This window comes from Zootoca vivipara, chromosome 3 (genome assembly GCF_965207765.1).
Source record: "Zootoca vivipara chromosome 3, rZooViv2.hap1.1, whole genome shotgun sequence".
NCBI lineage: Eukaryota > Metazoa > Chordata > Lepidosauria > Squamata > Lacertidae > Zootoca > Zootoca vivipara.
The window spans coordinates 70,400,820-70,422,262 of NC_142586.1; the positions used below are offsets into that span (position 1 = coordinate 70,400,820).

Genomic DNA, 21,443 nt, shown 5'->3' on the forward strand with positions numbered 1-21,443 from the left:
ACTCCATCTCCAACCTTCCTCAAGCTGAGCAAGGAAGAGCTGCAAGAGGACTTTTATTTGCCTTTCCTTGGAATGCCATGCATGACTGGGGACCCTGTTTCATGTCCCTGTCTCCATTCATTAATTCAACATTTTGTCTTTATCTTCCGATTAGCTTTCATGAAGGTGGAAGCGCCTCTGAAACATCCTTTTGTATCCTCTGAGCTTGGCAGATCTTGTGCATAACTCAGTATGGAAGATGCTGTGAAGGCAGAAAATAAAGCCGAGATGCTTTCTGCCTGGCTTCCTTGCATAATCCTCCCCGTACTCCAAGCTTGGTGGGGCCCCAGGAAACAGTTTGTGGGGCTGAACAAAGCCCTTTCCAGACTGCTAGTTATCCCTTTTCCTTTAAAGAAAGTAATGGGACTTTTCTTCCCAATGAACCTGTCATTACACTATCATTACAGACCATGAAAGATGGAGCCACTAAAGTAATATTGAAAGTAGGCAATTCCCCTTCCTTATTGGCTCTTCCAGGTGACCTGCTGGTTGAGCATGTATCCTGAAGTACATGAAAGCTATATCATAACTGGTCTTTTGTTCTGATTTGTTTATGGGCTGGTTAGATGACAGTGATCAATCATGCTGCATTCATCCTGATTTCCTTACAGGGTGCTTGTACCTCTTCCCATTAATCATTTCTTCCTTTCACGCTTCTTAATGCACATCCTTGTCACTTTGCAAACTGCGAGAAGTCCCATTCTTTTCAAAAGTGGATCTCTTGCCTGACAGAGCACTTTAATCTACTTTAATTGTGCAAACTCGAATCCCTCCTGCAAAACATTGACAGTCTGGAGGCTCCCAGAATGATTGTGTTTTTCGTATGTTGCTCATCAAACTGTCTTGCTGTTCAGGTTCCATTAACTCAGACACCCTTTTGCCATGTCACATCCCTCTCTAGGCTGAAAGAACAGGAGGGATAGGCTGATGTAGCATGCCTATACTGCTACTTTATAATCTGTTGCTTTGTAATCAACCCTGATGTAGAGAAAGCAATCCCAGAAAGCCACAAAAGTGTCCCTTTATGTTTGCTTGTATATGGGTTTAAGAAGGTTGTATTTATTTCTGTTTGCTAAGGTTTGGGAAGGGGGGAGGAATAAAATACTGCTGCAATGAGAAAAGCAATTACAACTAAGAAGAGAGCTGTGTAATCTAGGATTTTTATGGCTCAAAGGAACACAATTGTTTTTCTGAGGCTTTCCAAACTTAGTTGGTCTCTAAAGTGCTACTGGAAGGATTTTTTAAATTTTGTTTTGACTACGTCAGACCAACACGGCTACCTACCTGTAACAAATAGCGGTACGTTTACCTGCAAAACTGCAGTGCAAAGCAGAGTGGTCTGTGCTCCAGCACAGGTCTAAGCATCCTGTGTTTCTCCGCTGTCCCTATACATTTCTCAGCAAAGCTTCCTTTTCTCCCAGCACTTACACAGCTATAGCTGAAAACTCACACTTCCATTTCCTTTAATGTAGTGCTCTGTTCTTCATGTTGTCCAAGTTGCTAGCGCCCACACTGTGTTAAGAGCTGAGGGTGGCATTCAGTGTAGCACTAAGGGGTATGCATGTGAGTAACAAGGTCCGCTGGCACCACGGGATTGTCCCCTCTCCTCTCCCTGTGCCACCTAAACCTGTCCTGGGCATTCCCCTGCATCTTCTGGAGCAGATTTAGGGGGGAAGGATGGGGGAGAGCGGACCTTGTTTTCCTTATGCAACAATTAGTTGAATCCTGACCATAGTTTGAGTCTGCATGTTTATTATTTTTCATTTGGAAATAGCAGCTGGGGGTGGGCGTTGATCAGAACTGGGATCATAGAGGGGATAGAAGGTTTTTTAAGCCATTTTAACCCACAAATCATGGTCCTGACGAAGATCCTCCACATTTGCTGTTTGTTTCTTTCCAATAACTGCTTCCAACAGTAGAGCTTCATGAGCAAATTTTGAGATGGTTGCTGATAAATGGGTTGGGTAACGTCTCTCTTTACATGATGGTGGCAGGAGAAAAGCATCTATACCCTACCCTACGCTTCAGCTTGAAAAGCTTTCAGGGTGACTTGCATATCAATAAAAACAACACAGCCCCTGCCCTCTGTCTAAAAAGACACAGCACATAAGGAAAAAGGAATGGGGAAGGAAGAGGAAAACATGCATACTCTGGCACCAAATTCTTTATGTTGCAAGGTTCTTATAATGACTAGCTTTGATGGGAAGAGACTGCTTACAGTACAAAAGCAGACCTTGGTGACCCCTGAGAAATACTCTTCCTGGAAGTGACTATAATGCTGGAAGTTGTTGACCTTACAGGGTGGGGTCTTCACTTGGCCTAGCTGGAATTGCTTCTTGTCACTCGCATCATGACAGGGAGACTCATACTGGCCCAGCTGATGCCACCATTCTCAGAGGAAATAGTCCTCTCTTTCTCCCCAGAGGACAGTTGGACCTGATAGTCTCTGGGGGAAGCAGCAGCGAATGAAGGTGGCTGTTCTTGTTTGGATACCATCTGCGTATTTTATTACCAGGAATATGGCCTCTGCTTTCCTCTGTTCTGGCGAGGCAGTCACAGTATTCAGAGCTCTAGGGAATTTTAGTATGTAAGGAATGGGGAAAGGTGATGTTTGCACATGGTATTGCAACTATTTGACAATTTCCACACCTGGGGTCCCAGCTTGAGCTCAAGGCCATTCCTGCAGCTTGCTTATCTTTGTGGTTATTCCAGCCCTGACTGAACCTGTCGTCAGGTTCACTCCAAGGGTGAGTAGCAGTCAATGTGAGCCTAGGAGAATAATCAGAAAACTCTTCTCCATCTAGCCAAAAGGCCAGCATAGGTTCTACAAGGAGAAGGAAGGGGCACACATCTTGCCACTAACCAGTGGCATAGCATTGGTCCTTAGGCCCCTAGGATTCTTGGGCATTTGTGCAATTGGCTGTTTTGTTAAAGTTAATGCAAATTGCTGTGTTCTTCTTGAATGCTTTGTAAGTTAATACATTTTGTTGTCAAAAAGGCAGAGAAGCATCCCAGAAAATGTGGTGTGTGAAGCTGATGATGTGAGTATATTTAAGTTTCTATGGCTTTTAATGCTTGTGTTTCCTGTTTTTATTGCTGTAAACCGCTTATCCCTTGGATAAGAAAGCACTTTCCAAGAGCTTTGCATATGCATCTTCACATGCCGCATTCACTTTATGACTGACTCCCCATCCCCCTCTGATATCCTGAAGGCTTGGAATATTGATGTTACCCTTTCTATTCTTCCATCATATGTACAGCCACCTTTAGTGACTATGGCTAGGAAGTTATTTCTGGCACTGTGAAGTGAGTTCTGGTGGTCTCTTGTTAATCATTTTCTTCTAGCATATCAATGTGCAAAAGGCTTTGTTTGCCCTCACTGTAACTCTGCGTGTGCATCTGTGTAAGTTTAAGGGGTTACAGTCATACCTTGGAAGTTGAACGGAATCCGTTCTGGAAGTCCGTTCGACTTCCAAAACGTTCAGAAACCGAAGCGTGGTTTCTGATTGACTGCAGGAAGCTCCTGCAGCCAATCAGAAGCCCTGTAAGCCCCATCAGACGTTTGGCTTCCAAAAATAGTTCGCAAACTGGAGCCAAAACCTTTGAGAACTAAGCTGTTTGAAAACCAAGGTATAACTGTATTCTTATTCCAGTTTTTCAGCCAGACCATGGCTGAGAGGGTTACTTGTGATGACACAATGATATGTGACCATTCCCAGCATTCGAATCCAGCACTTGGCCCACCGAATCACACAGCTGAGTTCTGTCAGTGGCACTTCAGCTCCAATAATATAAGTTATTTCCCCCCTTAAACTACTAGTAGTTGCTTCACTGATGCCTTGCCAGAGGCTAGAAATACAGTGTCTAAAATGTGGCTGCCTACCAAGCCTTGCTTTCAAGTGCATTAAAGGGAACCTGGTTTAAATCCACCAAAGCAGGGGAGCTTGAGAGCTGAGCTGCAAATCCAGATGGCATTCCAGTATTAATTAAGCCCATTACCAAGAAATAACATTTGAAAGGCATGGAGCTAAGATGGAGTTTTAAATTCAGGTTTTGTGGTAATTTTCTTGACTATTAGGGCTTTCCATCAGATACTCTTCATTATTTACACTTCATGCAAGTGTGCAGCCAATTTTCCTTTTATGGTAGCATATAAAATGCAGCAGAAGAGCACATGAACATATGTAGCTGTGCTATACTTACTCAGGCCTTCTGTCCACCTAGCCCAGTGCTGTCTGCCTAGCTTGGCAGCATCTGTTACAGGATTTCAGACTGCAATCTTTCCCATCATTTCTTTCTTCCTTTTGTGTAAGTGATGATGCTGGGGATTGATCTTGGGGTCATCTGCATGCAAAGCACCTTATCCACCATTGAGTTATGGTGCTTCCATGCATTAGATCTACTCTGTCCCCTATATAATCTAGGCATGTACTAGGGTCCATTCAAACACAGGCTTAATGGGCTGTTTTGGAGGAGAGTGTTCTCCTAATGGCATTTGCGTCTGAATCAGCAGAATGTAGATGAGGGCTGGTTTGGTATAGTGGTTAGTAATTTGGACCAAGGTTCAAATCCTCACTTAGCCATGACACTCATTGAGTGACTTTCGGCAAGTCACCCTTTCAGCCCAACCTACCTCCCAGATTGTTGAGAAGATAAAATAGAGGGGGTGCTATATCTTGAGCTCCATGGGTGGGGGTGGGGAGATGCATAGCAGCTATAGCCATGGGACATGGCAAGCTGACCCCTTTGGCTTGACTTGCCCACCCACTCCTCTCCCTTAATGTGACCCTCCAACAAAGCTCGTCGCTGTGTTCTCCAGGCTCCTAGAAAAGCATTATGAACCCATTGCTTCCAGTTTGTTTCCAGTTCTATCTTCTCTCTTTCTTGCACTTTCCTATATAACCCTCCAGTACCGGTATCTTCCTGCTACTTCAGTTGAAAGGCTAATGGAGTCTAGTACTTGAACCCTAACAAATACCATCACTAATCCTGCTGCTAACCCACCTCTGGCATTAGTGAACTGCCATTGTAACAGCAATTAATTTATTGCTGAAATCAGACTGGGCATATTCCAGTGGGATTTCTCAAGCATTTGTAGAACTGCAATTGCTGCATGATTTCAAATGGAATGTAATTTGAAAACAACAGCACTGGACCAAAATTACTTCAGATTTGGGGAGGCTTGAAAGCTGTTGAAAGACTGTGGTAAATAAAAAGTCTGTTTGTTTAGAGATTCTTGCATTGATATTTGCTAGAGGGGCAAGTGATCTCTTTTTTCGCCCCCTTTGAGTCTTGTAAATCTTGGCTTGAGAACTATCACTTCAGTTCCAAGGCCTAAAAAAGGTTTTAGGTTTTTATTGCAAGTAAAGCACAGTATTTCATTTCACCGTTTTGAGTTCCTTCACCCTTATAAAGCCTTGGAATCTTTTTCATATGGATGATTTTGGCTACTTGCATTGGAGGTATGAGAGCGTGGTTATTGTCATGGCAACTGCTTGCTCTACTAATTGGTTTGAAATGTGAAATTGGTTTTATCAGTTTAAAAGAGCAGATGTTTGGCTTTCCTTTCCACTTTTTCTAGTTCATAACATTTACTTTGCTGTTCTACTTCTTGGTTTGCTAGTAACAGCCAACATATGTAGTTAATATTGCCACCTACCTGAGCCTTGAAGGAGATGGTGTGACCGCACTCATTATTTTCTGTAACCAAAATGTATCATGTCAATCAAGCTTGGGATGGAAGAGGATGTTGGCAGTCTACCAAGTTGACTCGGCATATGCAGAATAGGTCAGGAAATGTGTAGATGAAGAGTCTTCTACTGGTGGGTCCGGACACTACTGATTTACTGTTTGGGTAAAAGGTGGGTCATGTAGATTGAAGTCTACTGATCTAGCTCATTCCATATGAGAGAGCATCCTTGTTCATAGCAAGGATGGAAAAGAGCTGGTTTCATACTGATAGTAACCTGGAGGTCACAAAAACATGTGTGTGTTCATGTGGTATTTACAGTGCTATCTCATGCATGTTTACTCAGACATAACTGAGACATAACTCAGCACTTTAACTGGTATGGTGTGAATGTGATTCACATGGAAGTTCTAAGAATACAATGCCCAAGTGGCAGCATGATGACTCAACTGTGATTACCTTGTTCAAAATGCCAGGCAGCTAACCCACTGTATAATAATCTAGAGTCAAACTTATACTCCATTCAAAAATAGGGCTGGCTTAGGGACGGGGTGATGTCTGGGGAAGCTTCCAGTTGTATTTGCATCAACAAGCTCCTCCCACTGGCTGTTAACCCTCGAATGACCCTGCGCTGAGCAGGGTGGGGTCATGTAGTGGAATTTGCTGCCAAGGGGTGTGGTGGAGTCTCCTTCTTTGGAGGTCTTTAAGCAGAGGCTTGACAGGCATATGTCAAGAGTGCTTTGATGGTGTTTCCTGCTTTCCAGGGGGTTGGACTGGATGACCCTTGTGGTCTCTTCCAATTCTATGATTCTATGATTCTATGTATAGATTGTTTGTTCCAATGCCTAAGCCAATACCTCTCACATGCTGTAACCTATAAAGTTGTGGCCTTATTTAGCCCATTAACCTAAAATAAATGAATCCTTGTGTCTTATTTATTTGTATGTGGGTGGCGGGTCCTCGACTCACAATTAAAGTTACTTCCCTGTGCATGGCTTCTGTTGGTTGAGATGCTATATAATATAACAGGCACGTCCAACTTTCAAGAGACTGCAATCTACTCCCACTTTTTTAAAAAACTGGCAGTGATCTACCCATTGGATTGACAAGAGTTGTTGAGCTTTTGTGGGGGGGAAGGATCAGCCAAAGTTGTTGAGCTTTTTGGGGGAGGGTCAGGGTCACCCGATCAACCAGGGACACTCGGTGATCGACCAGTAGATCGAACGGTTAGACATCCCTTATATAAGCAATATGACAAATACTTCCCCGAAAAGCAGGTTTAATTCCATAGAATATAAGTCACAGAAGTGCCTCGACAGCAATGCCTCTTATTTGAGGGGGTGCTCTTGTTTCTTCTTGTTGTCATCCCCACAACAAGTAGAAACGTATTTTCAGGCTTTACTCTATAATTGGCTTTCAAAAAAATTACTTAGGGTTGCATTTAAACTGCTAGATTCCACAACACAAATCCAAAGGTTTGGATGAAACCTCCTGTCCTTTTTGAGTGCTGAAAGAGCATACTAAAAAGAGCAGAATACAGGGCCTTGTATCACTTCCTCTTCCCCCTCCTGAGTCAAATTCTTTGGATATGGGTATAGATATTGAGCTATCTATTCCTCTCTCTTGTTGCTATCTAGATTTCTGCTAGATGGACCAACTGCATACATCTGTGTGTATCGCGACATAAGTGCTCTGTTCACAGCACACCCACCCCTCCAGACTGTGGCATTCAGGAACCATGTATTAAAGGCAGGATATGGCTATGTGGTTTTTGCAGATTGGAAGGTCTAAACATCCCACTTTGTGGTGAACCTTAAAGCATACATTTTCTTTTCATTTAGACTTACATGATGTATATGTTTTAATTGTTACCACCCTTGTTTTCTGTTAGGAAACCATCTTTGTAAAATGCAACCGTCCCGGTCATGCTTTGATAAACAAGACGTTCCAGTATGAAAGGTGGGTGGTCTTGGGAACCATTGTGGCTTTGACTTAAATATATATGATTTTTAATATGAGTTGATAATGGGACTCTGACTGTTCTGAAGACATCTTGCATTTGCTACTTCCTCATGAACCTTCAAGGCTTACAACTATGAAACAAAATGAAATTCTGAATGCTCTCTGAAGGAAGAAATGTTTTATTCTTTTATATTTGAAAAGAAGATTGTTACCACCAGGGTTAATCTGATGCTCAGATGAAGTTTCCCTTCACATACATGATGTTTCCCCATGGAGCTATTACTATTGCAGTCACATAGGGGACAGTGATAATCTGAGTGGATTTAAGGAACAGTGTAGCTTAAAATACCAGTAGATCGATGCATGGGGATAACAACCAAAGGCACACATGTTTTGGTATCTCCCCTCAGTTAATGGGTTAGAAATAGTTGTCCTTCTATTCAGCTTTCTTAGTGCTTTTTACGGAGGTAAAAGCTTCACACTCCTTTACCAGTAAATAAATGGCTTCACACATTCTAAGTATCTCACTTTCTGAGAACAACTGAAAGATACAGTATTACTATGCCAAGATCCAGCTGCCTTATATTCCTGTCATGGGCAGTGCCTCCCTGATCAGTTCATATGAATGAAGGACCCAGTTCTTTATATTTTAGGACAGGAGACTGTGTTACCTGTCCTAAATATTGTTACACGGTGTTTCTGTGTGCTCTGGCACTCGTCATGGTGTCCCATTGCGCCAGAAGTGGTTTAGTCATGCTGGCCACATGACCCGGAAAGCTGTCTGTGGACAAACACCGGCTCCCTCAGCCTGAAAGTGAGATGAGTGCTGCAACCCCATAGTTGTCTTTGACTGGACTTAACCGTCCAGGGGTCCTTTACCTTTTTACCCTTTTACCTTTACAGAACATGCCATATGTGCATCAGTGTGTGTTTAGTTCCTTCCCCACCACCCGCCAAAAAAAGATGAAGGTTAGAATAGTAAATCCTTTCAAAGAATGTAGCTCTTGGAAGTGTGTTTTTCAGTGTCCCCACACAGCTTATTCTTATAAGCAGAAGAGCATATGGTTCTTATGAACTTCAAATGTCTATTTTTTTTAGCAGCTTTTTAGTGGAACTAATAAATGTCGAAATGCTTGGTTCTATTTCAGCAGGGAAAAAAAGATCTAGCTTTAGTATTTTATGTTTTTTTTCAGATACTTTTATTAGTGGATGGTAAATAAAACAATAATGAAACAAACTAAAAACAAGGCTTTCAATATTCAGGATCAAATTGACATTAAAGACCATGTGTCATTTTGCACGAGCAGGTCGCTTGAGATTGCTTTGCGTTCATTAACCAGAGCAGGAAAGCAGATTTGAATTGTTCATTGACACAAAATGAAGCTACTGTGCCAAATTGCATCCCATTTAAACACCCATCAGACAGAACCTCAATGAAGCAAGTTCCATATCACCATGCAAGCATAACCCCTTAGAAAATGTACTGGTATTTAAGAAAGTGAAGTTTTATCCTGTGAATACTCTCAGTAGTTTTGTGGGAAAACTTGCCCCCATTAAATACTGCACCAACCCTAAAACACATACTGCTGTTGTGTCCTATTACTGTGAGTTTTAAGTGGCAATCGCTCATTTGAACCCGTGGCATTCCTGGCAGAGATCAGCTCTTGAAGACTATTTTGTCTTATTACCTTGGCAGCTGCCTAATAAAGGCATGGTGTTAAATTACCATTTTGTCTTTAGGGATGGGTGGCTGCGAGTTTAGGTTTCTCTCAAGTTTCTCATTTTTGCAGTCTTCAGTTCAGTTTGCCACATCAGTTTGTAAGGGATTTTTTTTAAAATCCTCATGAATTTTCATCAGCATTTTAGTACACATCTCTCCCAATTTTACACATTTTTGTAAGCACTTTTGCCTGATATATGCATTTTTGCAAATTCATTCCCTAATAAAATGCATTTTTGGTTTTATCTTTGCTAGTAAATGCATTTCATGTACACTTTACCCTTTGTACTCATTTCTTGGCTACAAAAGTCCATTGCAAAATTCAGAGGTGTGCTAATTTATAAAGTTGGCTGTGTTTCAGTTTGCTTTTTGCTTGGGAAACTGTGGCATTAGATAGGCTCACACTGAAATGCAAACTGAATTAAATTTCTCCCCCATTCCTATTTGTCCCACCTCATCTGCAGCAAGCCTCTGACATTGTGTTGGCCCATAATCTGAACCCACATTGGTCTATTTCCAGTGTGGTGTGGCAACCATATGATATGAGGCAGCCATATGATATTCCACTTATTTCCCCACCATGGCAGGCAAGCCGGGTATTGATGAGTACTGACTGATCCATATACATCATCTAGATTCTTGCAAAAGTACCAACTTGGTCATAACTATGGTACCTAACTGTAGGCCTCTAAGGATCCCCCCTATAGCCACAGAATTCCTTCCAAAATCTCAGCAAAGCCACTGCAGCACAGATGTTAAAAATGAAGCTAGAATCCAAGTAACATGCTTCTGTGTGCAGACAGTAAAATAAAAACAGTGGGGGAGAACTGAATGAAAACATATCACAGCCTGGTCTGTGTCTCTAGAAATAGCTAGGATTTGACAAGGTCCTCCTTGGCAGAGTCCAGAACACTTAGACCCCTTGCATCTGGCTACTGGAATAGAATTGTGGCTCAACTCTGTTTAATTTCCTGATGTCTAAACCAGCTTAAGAGTAGGCGTGAGTAATTCCCTTCCATAGATCTTAGTGCTTCTGAAGAAATTGTTTCACAATATTGGAGATTTCAGTGAATAATGCTGCTCTGTTCTTTGTTCTTCTTTCTTCACTGCAAACATTCCCAGACCATTTTGCCAGAATGACTGAATTGTATTTTACATCTACAGAGTTTACAGTGCTTCTGAGTCTCAAGTGACAGTGTTTGCAGATGTAGCCCCTTTGCTAACATCTCTGCTGGATGGGTGAGTTGAAAAGGGAAGGGAAGTGCTTCTAACAGGATAAGAACAGTCTCAAACATAGTCTATTTCTTAAAGAGAGAGAGAGAGCGCTCAAAGGCGTAAACCCTACCAAGAAGTTAATGCACCTGCCACAAAAGTAGGGAGTCCTTCTTTTCTCCTGGACTTTGATATGGTACATTAAAACTATGATGAATTAAAGACCATCAGAAGGAACAACACCAGACCAAATCTGGTGTCTTGCTATAGGGATCCATAAGGTGGCAAAGTTGCCTCTTTTGGATCCATTTAGAAAACAACAACACCATGTCCTAGAAGGGAGGGGAGGAGGTGTTAAATGCTCTTTCCAAAATCCCTTCTACCAAGTTTTCTGCTAACTCCAGTGCAGTAGTTCTGCATGCAGATTAGGGAAGGATCTTCCCCCTTAAGCCTGTTTCTGTTTAAAAGAGGTTCCCTGAAACATGGCTTTTTTTGCTTTGCTTCTCCCGCCTTCAGCCATTCAGGAAATGTTCTGTTATTGGAAACAAAAGTACTTCATGCCTTTTCAGGACACACCATTTAAACAAAAGCAGATTGTTTGTCTGGAAAAGATGAGGTCCCTCTACCAGCCATGTTTTTGATCAATCTCCCGTCTGTAAAATGCGGAACAGGCGCAGTGTTTTGACTTTGAGCTTTCTAGCCCATCTGAGCGTTTGTGGTATGAGCCATGAGTGATCTGTAACATCACCTTATGAGAAAGCTGGTGAACATTTCTGCACTAAAGGTGCAAGGTGCCGCAGTTTGGGGATGCCTGTCTTAGATTAAATGCTGTATCCCTCTCTCTCAATAGGCAGTCATGATTCACAAACTGGTCCAAATAAACAACGGCACATAAAAGGAGCCTACTATTTTTTCTTCTTCAAGCAGTGCCTAGCCTTACTTTCAGAAAAGAGCTTGAATATGTGGATTCTGCTTCCTGAGTTCACAATGCTGGATCTGCAATACCTTGTAGATTCCTATCCCTTTCCCAGGACCAGATCCACACATTTTCTTTCCTCTGTACAATATACCACCATCCTCCCCATCTCTCGTTTTAAGGGGCTACCTGGAACACTGCCAGCACGTATCTTAAAAGGGCAAAACTATCTAAATTAAATGTTCAGCTGGGTTTTGCAATCTGGGTCAAAACAATGGGGAAAGGTGGAATCTTATACCGGGGCAAGGATGGCCTGTTAAATCTTGTGAGCTGGACCTGATCTACAATGCAGTTCTAGCTGTGCCATAAATGTTTTGCTCGCAATGTAATGTTATGCCTCCCCCCCCTCTCTCACACACATTCTAGCTATGTGAAAATCCTGGCTGCTAGGCATAGCTAACTTCAAATGTACTGCTACTAGGCTACCATTTAAAGAACAGAGAATGCTCCTAAGATTGCAGAGAGCTCTTGAAAAGCATCCCTTCCCAGCAACACTGATCATCTTAAACTGGCTCATATCACGAGCTGAAAGCATCCTTTCAGATGATTCTGCAGAGTTCTGTGGCTGCTAAATTGTACTCCACAACTTGCCTCCATCAAAAGTAAACCAAGGACTCTTGTTACAAAAGGAAACATCCCTGTTCTGGAGCAATTGTCTGTCCTTGCTTCTGCCCTCCCTTGCTTCCCTCACCCCGCTCCCATTTCCCTGTTTTCTCCATAGAAGGGAAGGAAAAAAGAGATTTTGCCCATCCATTCCAAGTGGACTTATTCTGCCTACTGTGGAATTTCCAGGAGGGGTGGAGGTTGCAGTGTTTTGGAAATTAGCAAGTTCTATGAACTTTTATGTGAAGTTATTAGAAAACTGGAAAATGAATTTTCTTCTCAACAGTTTCCAACTTTGATCAATAGTAGCTATTGGCTTTGAGAATCTTGCTTTTCTTCTTTGCAGGTACAATGTGTGCATTATGGCTTACGGACAGACTGGAAGTGGGAAAACACACACAATGTTGGGTCCACAGTCTGAGAGTAATTTCACTTTCTCCATGGAAGACGAGCAAGACTTAGGAATTATTCCTAGAGCTAGCAAAGAAGTATTCAGGTATTGATGACAGCAGATGAGTGTTATTTTTTTTTATTTCATCTGTTTATTTCATTTAGTATCTTCCTCTCAATTCAGAGTTTCTCAACGTGCAGTACAGCAGTTGCAGCCAGGGAGACGAGAAGCAGAAAAAAAGCTAAATGCAGTCTTAATAGGTTCATCTCTCACACAGAGTGTTCCACAACTTCAGGGCCATTATGGAGGATTCCTACTCTCCTGTGGTCACCAACCCAATGACTGATGATACTATTTATACCTTTTGAGTGCTGGATCTCAGTACTCTGAGTAATCCATGGAATGGAAAGATAAAAAAAGGATGGGACTTCATTTCCTGTGGCTTTTAATTTTAAATAATTATTAAAGCCCATTTAGAAAATGCCAGAGTAGACATTTAAGCCAATCATCAATACGCACAGATAAATCAATTGACGGCAAATTCTTTCTATTTTCAGTGTACAAAATTAATTACAATTCTTATTTCAGAGTATTTCTGCACAAGCCCATCTCTGTTGCAATGCCTGATATTTCCCCTCCTTCCTCATTGTTCTTTGTGGTTCTCAGTCAGGGCTTTGTGCATTTACTGTACATATGTTCTTCCTTCTCTAACAATTATGAGGCTGTTCTTTGAATTTTGGGGGCAGGCTTCTTTGAAAAATAAAAATGCCAGATGTGCACACAGGAAGCCGCGTGCCCCATCAGATATAGCCAGGAGCATGCAGGATTACTGGCAGTTAAAATGGAAATGAGTTTATGTCACTGAGGCCTGGTGAATAACGGCATTTGTGCATAAATAGGCTGAAATGTATGTTGAAAAGATAATGAGTTGCATCCAGAGATCCACCAACAGAATAAATTTTGGTACCGGTAGTTGTGCTGTGCTGTAAACTATTGCACAAGAGCTAGCAGAAGACTTTGCACAACAGAGACTTATCTCAAGCATACATCTTGAGCTCTTGTGCAAGAAATTGCACAATACCTGGTGCTAGCAGACCCCGTGTAAAACTTTACACTAGTACACACCTTGAGAAATTGTGCTTGAGTTTGTTCAATGCCTTGCGCTATCAAGGGTTTTCATAGAAGCATACTGCTGGATTCCACTTCTGTTTTCTCACACAGGGACTTTGTACTAAGTTGGGTAAACCCCTTCTGCTCAGGTAGGTAGTATTTCACTTACAATAGGGCATGTTTGGATCCAACCCAATATGTTCTGATCAAAGTGAAGGTAATTGGTATCAAAAATCAGATTAACTGGACAGATTACAGCAAATTACATGGGCTACTGGTACTATAAAATACCCTGCAAAAAATGGTTAGTGTAAATATTGTTGAAGATTCATTCCCCGTGTCTGCAGTCATGGGATTGTTGTCTATCACATGACAGTATATGTTTTCATTCCACAGAGTGGGAAATGACGGAGACAGGATGTTTGTGTTACTGTGTTCAGTGAAGTGGGACTATTGTCCTTTGTTCTTTCTCTTTGCTGTCTGATGCTAGAGAGAGAGGGAGCCATGTTGCAGTGCTCCGTGTATGTTTATATGTACAGTAAATAAAATAGATTAGCCAAATGCTGAGTTGCTGAGGTCTGTTATGCAAACTACAAAGACTCTGCAGATCCCTAAGCATGCTAATGCTTTTTGGTATTAGTCACTGTGATGTTCGGGCTGGAGAAAGCTTTTGAAGCTCCCAAACGATCGACCAAGAGGGAGAGAACATGCCAGTCAGGCATGTGTCTTTGCCAAGGTCCTACTCGTCTGTAGGACGACTTCTAACATTCATAACCTCATATATCCTCATAGGATCCCTAAGAATGGTTTATTCTTGGTAATAAGTTCATCTTGAATATTCCTTTCTGGTTGTCCCATATGTGAAATGGAGAGGGGCAGGAACTGAAAGAACTCCAAGCCACCATACAGTGTTGTCCACTTTGATTGTATGGGCAAACAAGTAAAGTCTGTGACACAGAGAGGTTTTGTTACGTATCTAGTGGTTGTCTGAATTTTTAAATGGCATTTAGAGACACGGGGCTGTATCCAAATCAGTTCTAATTGGAGTAGACCCTTTGAAATTAATGGACCTAGGTGAGCCATGCCCATTAAGCAGATCTACTCTGAATATGACTAACATGGGATACAGCCCATAATATGCTACGTTTTCAATCCCTTGCACATGTGCAGTAAGGCCTGCCTCTTTTACATCCATGTGCACCTAGGATGGATTTCCCGTACACAGGACAGTGCAACTTTGCTTGTCATCCGTTGCTTCACTGCCTTCAGTAGCCTGATGACCCACCAACGCCATTTGGAAATGGCTGAGAATGTAAACATTAAGGATCTTGCAGTCGTCGTTGGCCTTGCTAATTTCGTCAACAAATCTCTTTTCCTTTTCAAGTTCTACTTTTTGCGTGGAGCCTGTGCAACTGAAGCGTATTGTCAACAGAATTGTCCCAGTATATCACAGCCACAGCATAATGGGCTGGGTTTCTGGTTAGGAAGTTTGGGGTATTTAGATAAGCACTTAAGTCGGGCTGTTAATAGTCCCCTGGATCACAAGCCTAGTTTATTCAGGGTTTTGTTTCAGTCGCTAAAACTCTCCCCACTCCCCTCTCCTTTTTCAGACTCCTTTCAGAAAAGCCGCTAGGAAGCCATTGGGTTGAGGTTTCTGTCGTGGAAGTATATAATAATGAAGTTTTTGATCTTCTGGCCAAAGACAGCTGTGGAAGAACAAGTGGTGTCAAAAGGGACATAATCACAAATAAGGAAGGAAAAAGCGATATCCCACTTCTTACCCATGAGTGAGTACTCTTGTGACCAAGAAGTAATGCAGCCTGTCTCGGTGACAAAAAAATGCTAATCTGTATAACGTTGTTACAATCAACTTGCTTTTCATACTCATTTGTTACTCGTTAGCATCACTGCAATACGACTTTTTCTACCCACCCCCTTTTTATTTATTTTGTTTGTTAAGACATATTTTCTGAATGTTCTCCCACCTGGTGATCTTTTGCCAGCTCATGTTTTTTGGGATGTGGGGTGTCTCAATCTCATTTGCTCTCTAGGCGGGGAGGGGAGGGGCACATATTGTAACTTTGCCTATACAGTGGTACCTCGGTTTATGAACACAATTGGTTCCGAAGTCTGTTCTTAAACTGAAGCGTTCATAAACTGAAGCGAACTTTCCCATTGAAAGTAATGGAAAGTGGATTAATCCGTTCCAGATGGGTCCGCGGCGTTCGTAAACTGAAAATTCGTAAACCGAGGTGTTCATAAACCGAGGTTCCACTGTACAGTACTTGGAAATTCGTTATAGTTGAGAGCAGGAAAGGGTTTCAGGGTTGTTGTTTTTTTCTTTGGAAACAGTTTCAGATGGTAAAATTCCACAGAAAACCATAACTGTTTTTATTCCCAGTAGAAATGTGATTCCCCTCCCCCTTTCTTAAACTCCTGTAGTCACAATACACAACACAAGCATTTCTTATGCTGTTTTTTTTGGGGGGGGTTGAAGGCAGACACAACAGACCTTTTATTTCCTTCATAAACTATAATATACTACACCCACAAAGGAGATAATTTAAGACAGTATTTTTGTCTGTGGGTTTCACTAACATAAGCAAACCACTCGAGCTTTGTTTATGTGGTCCTGTATTTTTGCCAAAAATCCTTGATTAAAAATACACCAAATGTGCTGGAGGGCTGAGCAGACATAATTCCCTCCGTTTGGTTTTTTATTCTGCATAAATTGATCACCCCACAGAAAATTGGGGGCCACTAAGAATTTTTTTTTTAACGGCTCTTTCTGCAATCAGGGATCTGAACGTTTCTGAAGTCTAATATTCTGGTTCAGTGGATTTTCTTCATAATGTTTATACCTAAGGACAAAAGGTTTAGGATTCAGTGTAATAAAAACCAATTTTAAAACAATAAATTCATGATTTATTTGGAAGGAGAAAGGGGAAATCAGACTTCGTAGAGTTGGAAGGGACCCCAAGGTAACAGCTGAGCAGACTAAGTTAACACAATATTGAGAAAGCGTTGTCGTCATCTACTAATACTGTAATTTCTAGGGCCTGGTTACATGTTACATTTTTCCTGTGGGATGCAGGTGGCACCGTGGTCTAAACCACTGAGCCTCTTGGGCTTGCTGATTGGAAGGTCGGCGGTTCGAATCCCCGCAATGGAGTGGGCTCCCATTGCTCTGTCCCAGCTCCTGCCAAACTAGCAGTTCGAAAGCACACCAGTGCAAGTAGATAAATGGTGTTTCCGTGTGCTCTGGTTTCTGTCACAGTGTTCCGTTATGCCAGAAGTGGCATGCTGGCTACATACCCAGAAAGCTCTCTGTGGAGAAACGCCGGCTCCTTCGGCCTGAAAGCGAGATGAGCGCCGCAACCCCATAGTCACCTTTGACGGGACTGAACCATCCAGGGGTCCTTTACCTTTTACCTTTACATTTTTCCTTTTTGATTTGCTCTGCCAAGAGATAACTCTTACATTTATTTCTTGTTGGCTGAAAGGGTCTGACTTGTTTTGGATGATCATGTTTTGGCTTATTAAACAGAGATCTGCTCAACCCTTCACTTATGCATGGAGCCCCTTCACTCAAGCCATGTTTAAACCAAGAACCCTCTAATCAGCCAAAGCATGGCTACCTACTTTGGAAAAAGCCAGGCTAGTACACCAACTTCAAGCTGTGGTTTAATATTTTAATTTGTTCTGAAGCTGGTAACCATCATTTCCTAATTAAGATGAAACAGGAAACTGGTTAATTAGAGGCTTTCTGGTCTAATCTGGTTGCTGGCAAAGGGAATAGTTCAAAAGCTCCTATTGCGTAAAGGTAAAGGGACCCCTGACCATTAGGTCCAGTCGTGACCGACTCTGGGGTTGCGCGCTCATCTCGCATTATTGGCCGAGGGAGCCGGCGTATAGCTTCCAGGTCATGTGGCCAGCATGACAAAGCCGCTTCTGGCGAACCAGAGCAGCACATGGAAATGCCGTTTACCTTCCCGCTGTAGCGGTTCCTATTTATCTACTTGCATTTTGACGTGCTTTCGAACTGCTAGGTTGGCAGGAGCTGGGACCAAGCAACGGGAGCTCACCCCGTTGCAGGGATTCGAACCGCCGACCTTCTGATCAGCAAGCCCTAGGATCAGTGGTTTAACCACAGCGCCACCTGGGTCCCTACTCCTATTGCATATCTCAGCTAAATAAGCTAAGATATGGTCATCCAAACACGGTCAGTGGCTAAGTAGTGACTACAGAATTCACTAAAAGAATCTATACAGTGACTGCAGCCTATCTTTTGTGTATTATGAGGAAAGATGTCAGTTGCCATTTGATAAAACTAATTCACAAAAGTAATAGATCCCCAAACTCTTATTTATCATCTTTCTCACCAAATCGACCCACCTCAGTTCCACAAAGTCGTAAGCCAATTAACTAAAGTATTCAACTTCTGTGATCTTCCTACAATCCATTTCCCATGCTTTCTCTCCAAGAAATTTCTGGCTTGTACAGTGGTGCCTCAACTTACAAATGTAATCCGTTCTGAAGGCACCTTCGTAAGTCAAAAAATTCATAAGTCGAAAAAACGCCATTGGAAACACGATTTCCCATAGGAATGCATTGGAAACGGAAAAATTCGTAAGTCGAAGCAACCCTATCTAAAAATTTGTAAGTCAAAAAATCCCTATCTAAAACCACCGCGGGGTTTTTTCCGGATGTCGAGACATCCGTAAGCGCGCGGGCATTACCCCCATTCCTAAGTCGAAAAATTCAGTTGTCGAGTCATCCGTAAGTCAAGGTACCACTGTATTTGAAATTTTGGTCCTGTCAGTCCTTGGTCCTGCGATTTAGTGAGGGAGAAATCTGTTGCAAGCTGGAAAATGTGTCATATGGTAGAAAACTGGCAAACAAAAGATCCATTTTTTCCTTCCCATTGTTTGGGAGGCTTTGCTTTTATTGCAGGGTTTTTATTATGCAGTTTTTAGGAATTTCAGGGGGGGGAAAGTTCCTTTTAAAGAAATGTTTATGTGTCCATATGTTTATGTGTATACACACACACACACACACACACACACCATTCTGCTAGATGTACAAAAAGTGGGTCTTAAATTCAATGCATTTAGGCAAAACATTAATAAACACATAGTATTAAGTATTTATACAAAAAAGCTGGAAAATGAAAGACAAATCAAAACAAAATAAGGGAACCATGGTGACTGGCCACCCTTACTCTAAAGAGTCTAAAGTAAGTTAAAGGGTTTTTGAGTAGTGTTTCATCTATAGCCAAGGAAGAATTGTTGTGTTTTTCCTTCAGAGACATTGCACGCTGGGAGTTTGTTCTTGAAACCTTCTGGCCCATAGGCTATCATATTGGTTCCATTCTCCTAACCTGATTATAGAAACAGCATGTTGGTATCCGGTGGGAACCAAAGGTGCTGTTTGGTTTTTTGTACTAAGCTATGCAAAGCAGGTGGGTGCTTTTCTTTGCGTTTAGCCTTTGAGTACGTTCCCTCTGAGCGAACGTTTGCCACCATGGGGACAGGGAGCTGCCTTTGAAATAAGAGCCATTTCTTTCTTTTCTAGATTGAGCAATCTGTAATACCAATCAATGGGTATTGAGTCCCATTTGACTCCCATATGGAGCCAGAATGTAACTCCTCGGAAACTAAACTTGCAGCTGTCTCCCACCCCATGTGGCAGACGCTATTCATGCTCTCTTCAAGCTGCTGATTTTGCCTGCAGGCAACTGTATCCAGCACCCTGTGCGTGTTGGCCTTGAACGTTGAATGCACAGCTCCAAGCTACCTTAAACTGAAGTGTCTGAGAGTTGAGGGGAGAGACTTCACCTCCTTCAGAAATGAAAATGGGACGCTGACTTCCTGGACTCAGAGGAGGGTCTTCCTCCCATCCGCCTTCCCTTGAGAAAAATTGAAATTCTGTTAAAAACATAGGATTTCTCTTTCTAAACGTTGGTGTGCTGTCAGTTTCTCAATCACATTTCTTCCTTCTTGGGTATTATTGTTCTGCTGATATTTCGGACATATGAAGAGCTAAGTCTCACTACCTAGGAAAAATTAGTTTAGAAAACAAATCTAACTAGGGCGAAGTCAGAAAAAGTGATGAGAAAATTCTGACCAGTTTTATTTGGGTTGGCATCCATGACTGAAGAGTGATGCTCTCTCCAGATTGAGATGCTAGTTTGTAGCTGGCAACACATCATACAATATTGTCTTTTTTTAACAGCCGACAGTCTCCATATAATTAGGCTGTTTCACAATTCCTGTTAAACCCTGTATTTCAGTTGGAGGTGTTGTGCATAATTCACAGCGGGGAGGAAACAAGATGAACTACGCACTGCAATCGTTTTTGCATGTTTAGCGACTTCTGTTTCACTTTTAATCTCTCTCTGTGCCAGGTTCCCAGGACGAACAAAAATCCTGAGATTTCTTTTGAATACATACATTCATTCATCTTAGATGCAGAAATGATTTTTTGCATGGCATGTGCTTCCTTTTGAGCTTCTCAGATCTGGATTTCCTCATCCTCTTCTTGGTTAAATTAAATGAATACTGTTACAGGAATTTCCTCAGAATTTGTGTTGCAAAAGATGGTTCCACTGTTATTAATCTAAATTACAGTTCTACAAAACTATAGTGTCTTGATGGACAATGAAAATATTCAAGACTGACACCTAAAACTGTCAGAATGTTATTCATAGTTACCCAGATGTTGTTTATCATTGACCATGATTGTTACAATTTAAATCAAAGCACCAAGGTATATCTTGGTGTATCTGTATCTTAATAACTTAATTGTGTATCTGTATCTGTATCTGTATCTTAATAACTTAGTTGTTTTACAAATGCACCATATAAAACTTGCAGTTTTAGTACAGATACTTTAGGTGGTGGTGGGGAAATGGAAACAATATTGGGAACAGGACAATATGAGACCCCTGGGAAAATTAGCAGATCTGTACTCATGCTTAAATTGCAGCTTGTTTTAAAATCCTGCTAAAATGTTTTGCTTTGTAAGGCCTGTTGAAGATGCTGTGGAGTTTTTGGAACTAGTTAATAAGGGCTTACAACTGAGAGTCAAACACCCGACACTTGTCCACGCTCATTCCTCTCGTTCTCATCTTGTGATAACCTTGACAGTAACCACAAAGGCTGACTCAGAGGATAACTTGGGTAAGTTGCCTGTTTCTAGAATACCTCTAGGATTGTCATGAAATCCACTACCCATGCAAAGTATTTGCTTTGCTTTTACTTCCTATCTAACCTTTAAACGAGATCAGAAATGTAATTGACTAGTCTGCTTTAATACTGACAATGAATTCCAAGTTGAAACTTGCTGCAGCCATTTCCTATTATTTAAATTCAAGCTGGAGAAAAACCTGAGAGGCACTGGCTAGGAGAAATTCTGGGACTAACACGTGGGTGCTCCTTCCTAGCTATTCACTACATTGTATAGTGTATATCTCCTGACTCCTGCTTTTCCAGTTTTAAGTTAGGTTTATTAACTTTATACCCCTCCTCTTCTAGTCAAAGGTCCAGACAGCTCATTTCTATAAAATTCCATCACAAAAATGGAACCATAATAAAACAATATTATAAACTGTTATAATAAAGTGCTATCCCCTCCCAAAAAAATACCTGAGTGTCATGGACTAGCTAGATGCAGAAGAGTGGTGGGAGGTAACAGTTGGGGAACCTGCAGGGGGATCCTCGGGGGGGAGGAGTTCAGATTC

The 21,443-nt window shown here is 41.8% G+C and overlaps 1 protein-coding gene across 1 annotated transcript in view; it reads left to right on the plus strand.

Annotated features, from left to right (window-relative positions):
• Positions 1-21,443, plus strand: part of KIF25 (kinesin family member 25) — a 42,533-nt gene that overhangs the window by 13,054 nt on the left and 8,036 nt on the right. The window contains exons 7-12 of the mRNA XM_035108534.3: positions 3,038-3,080; positions 7,620-7,687; positions 10,575-10,649; positions 12,548-12,697; positions 15,313-15,489; positions 20,729-20,883. Coding sequence (XP_034964425.1) covers positions 3,038-3,080; positions 7,620-7,687; positions 10,575-10,649; positions 12,548-12,697; positions 15,313-15,489; positions 20,729-20,883 — 668 coding nt within the window. The remainder of the gene's footprint in view (positions 1-3,037; positions 3,081-7,619; positions 7,688-10,574; positions 10,650-12,547; positions 12,698-15,312; positions 15,490-20,728; positions 20,884-21,443) is intronic.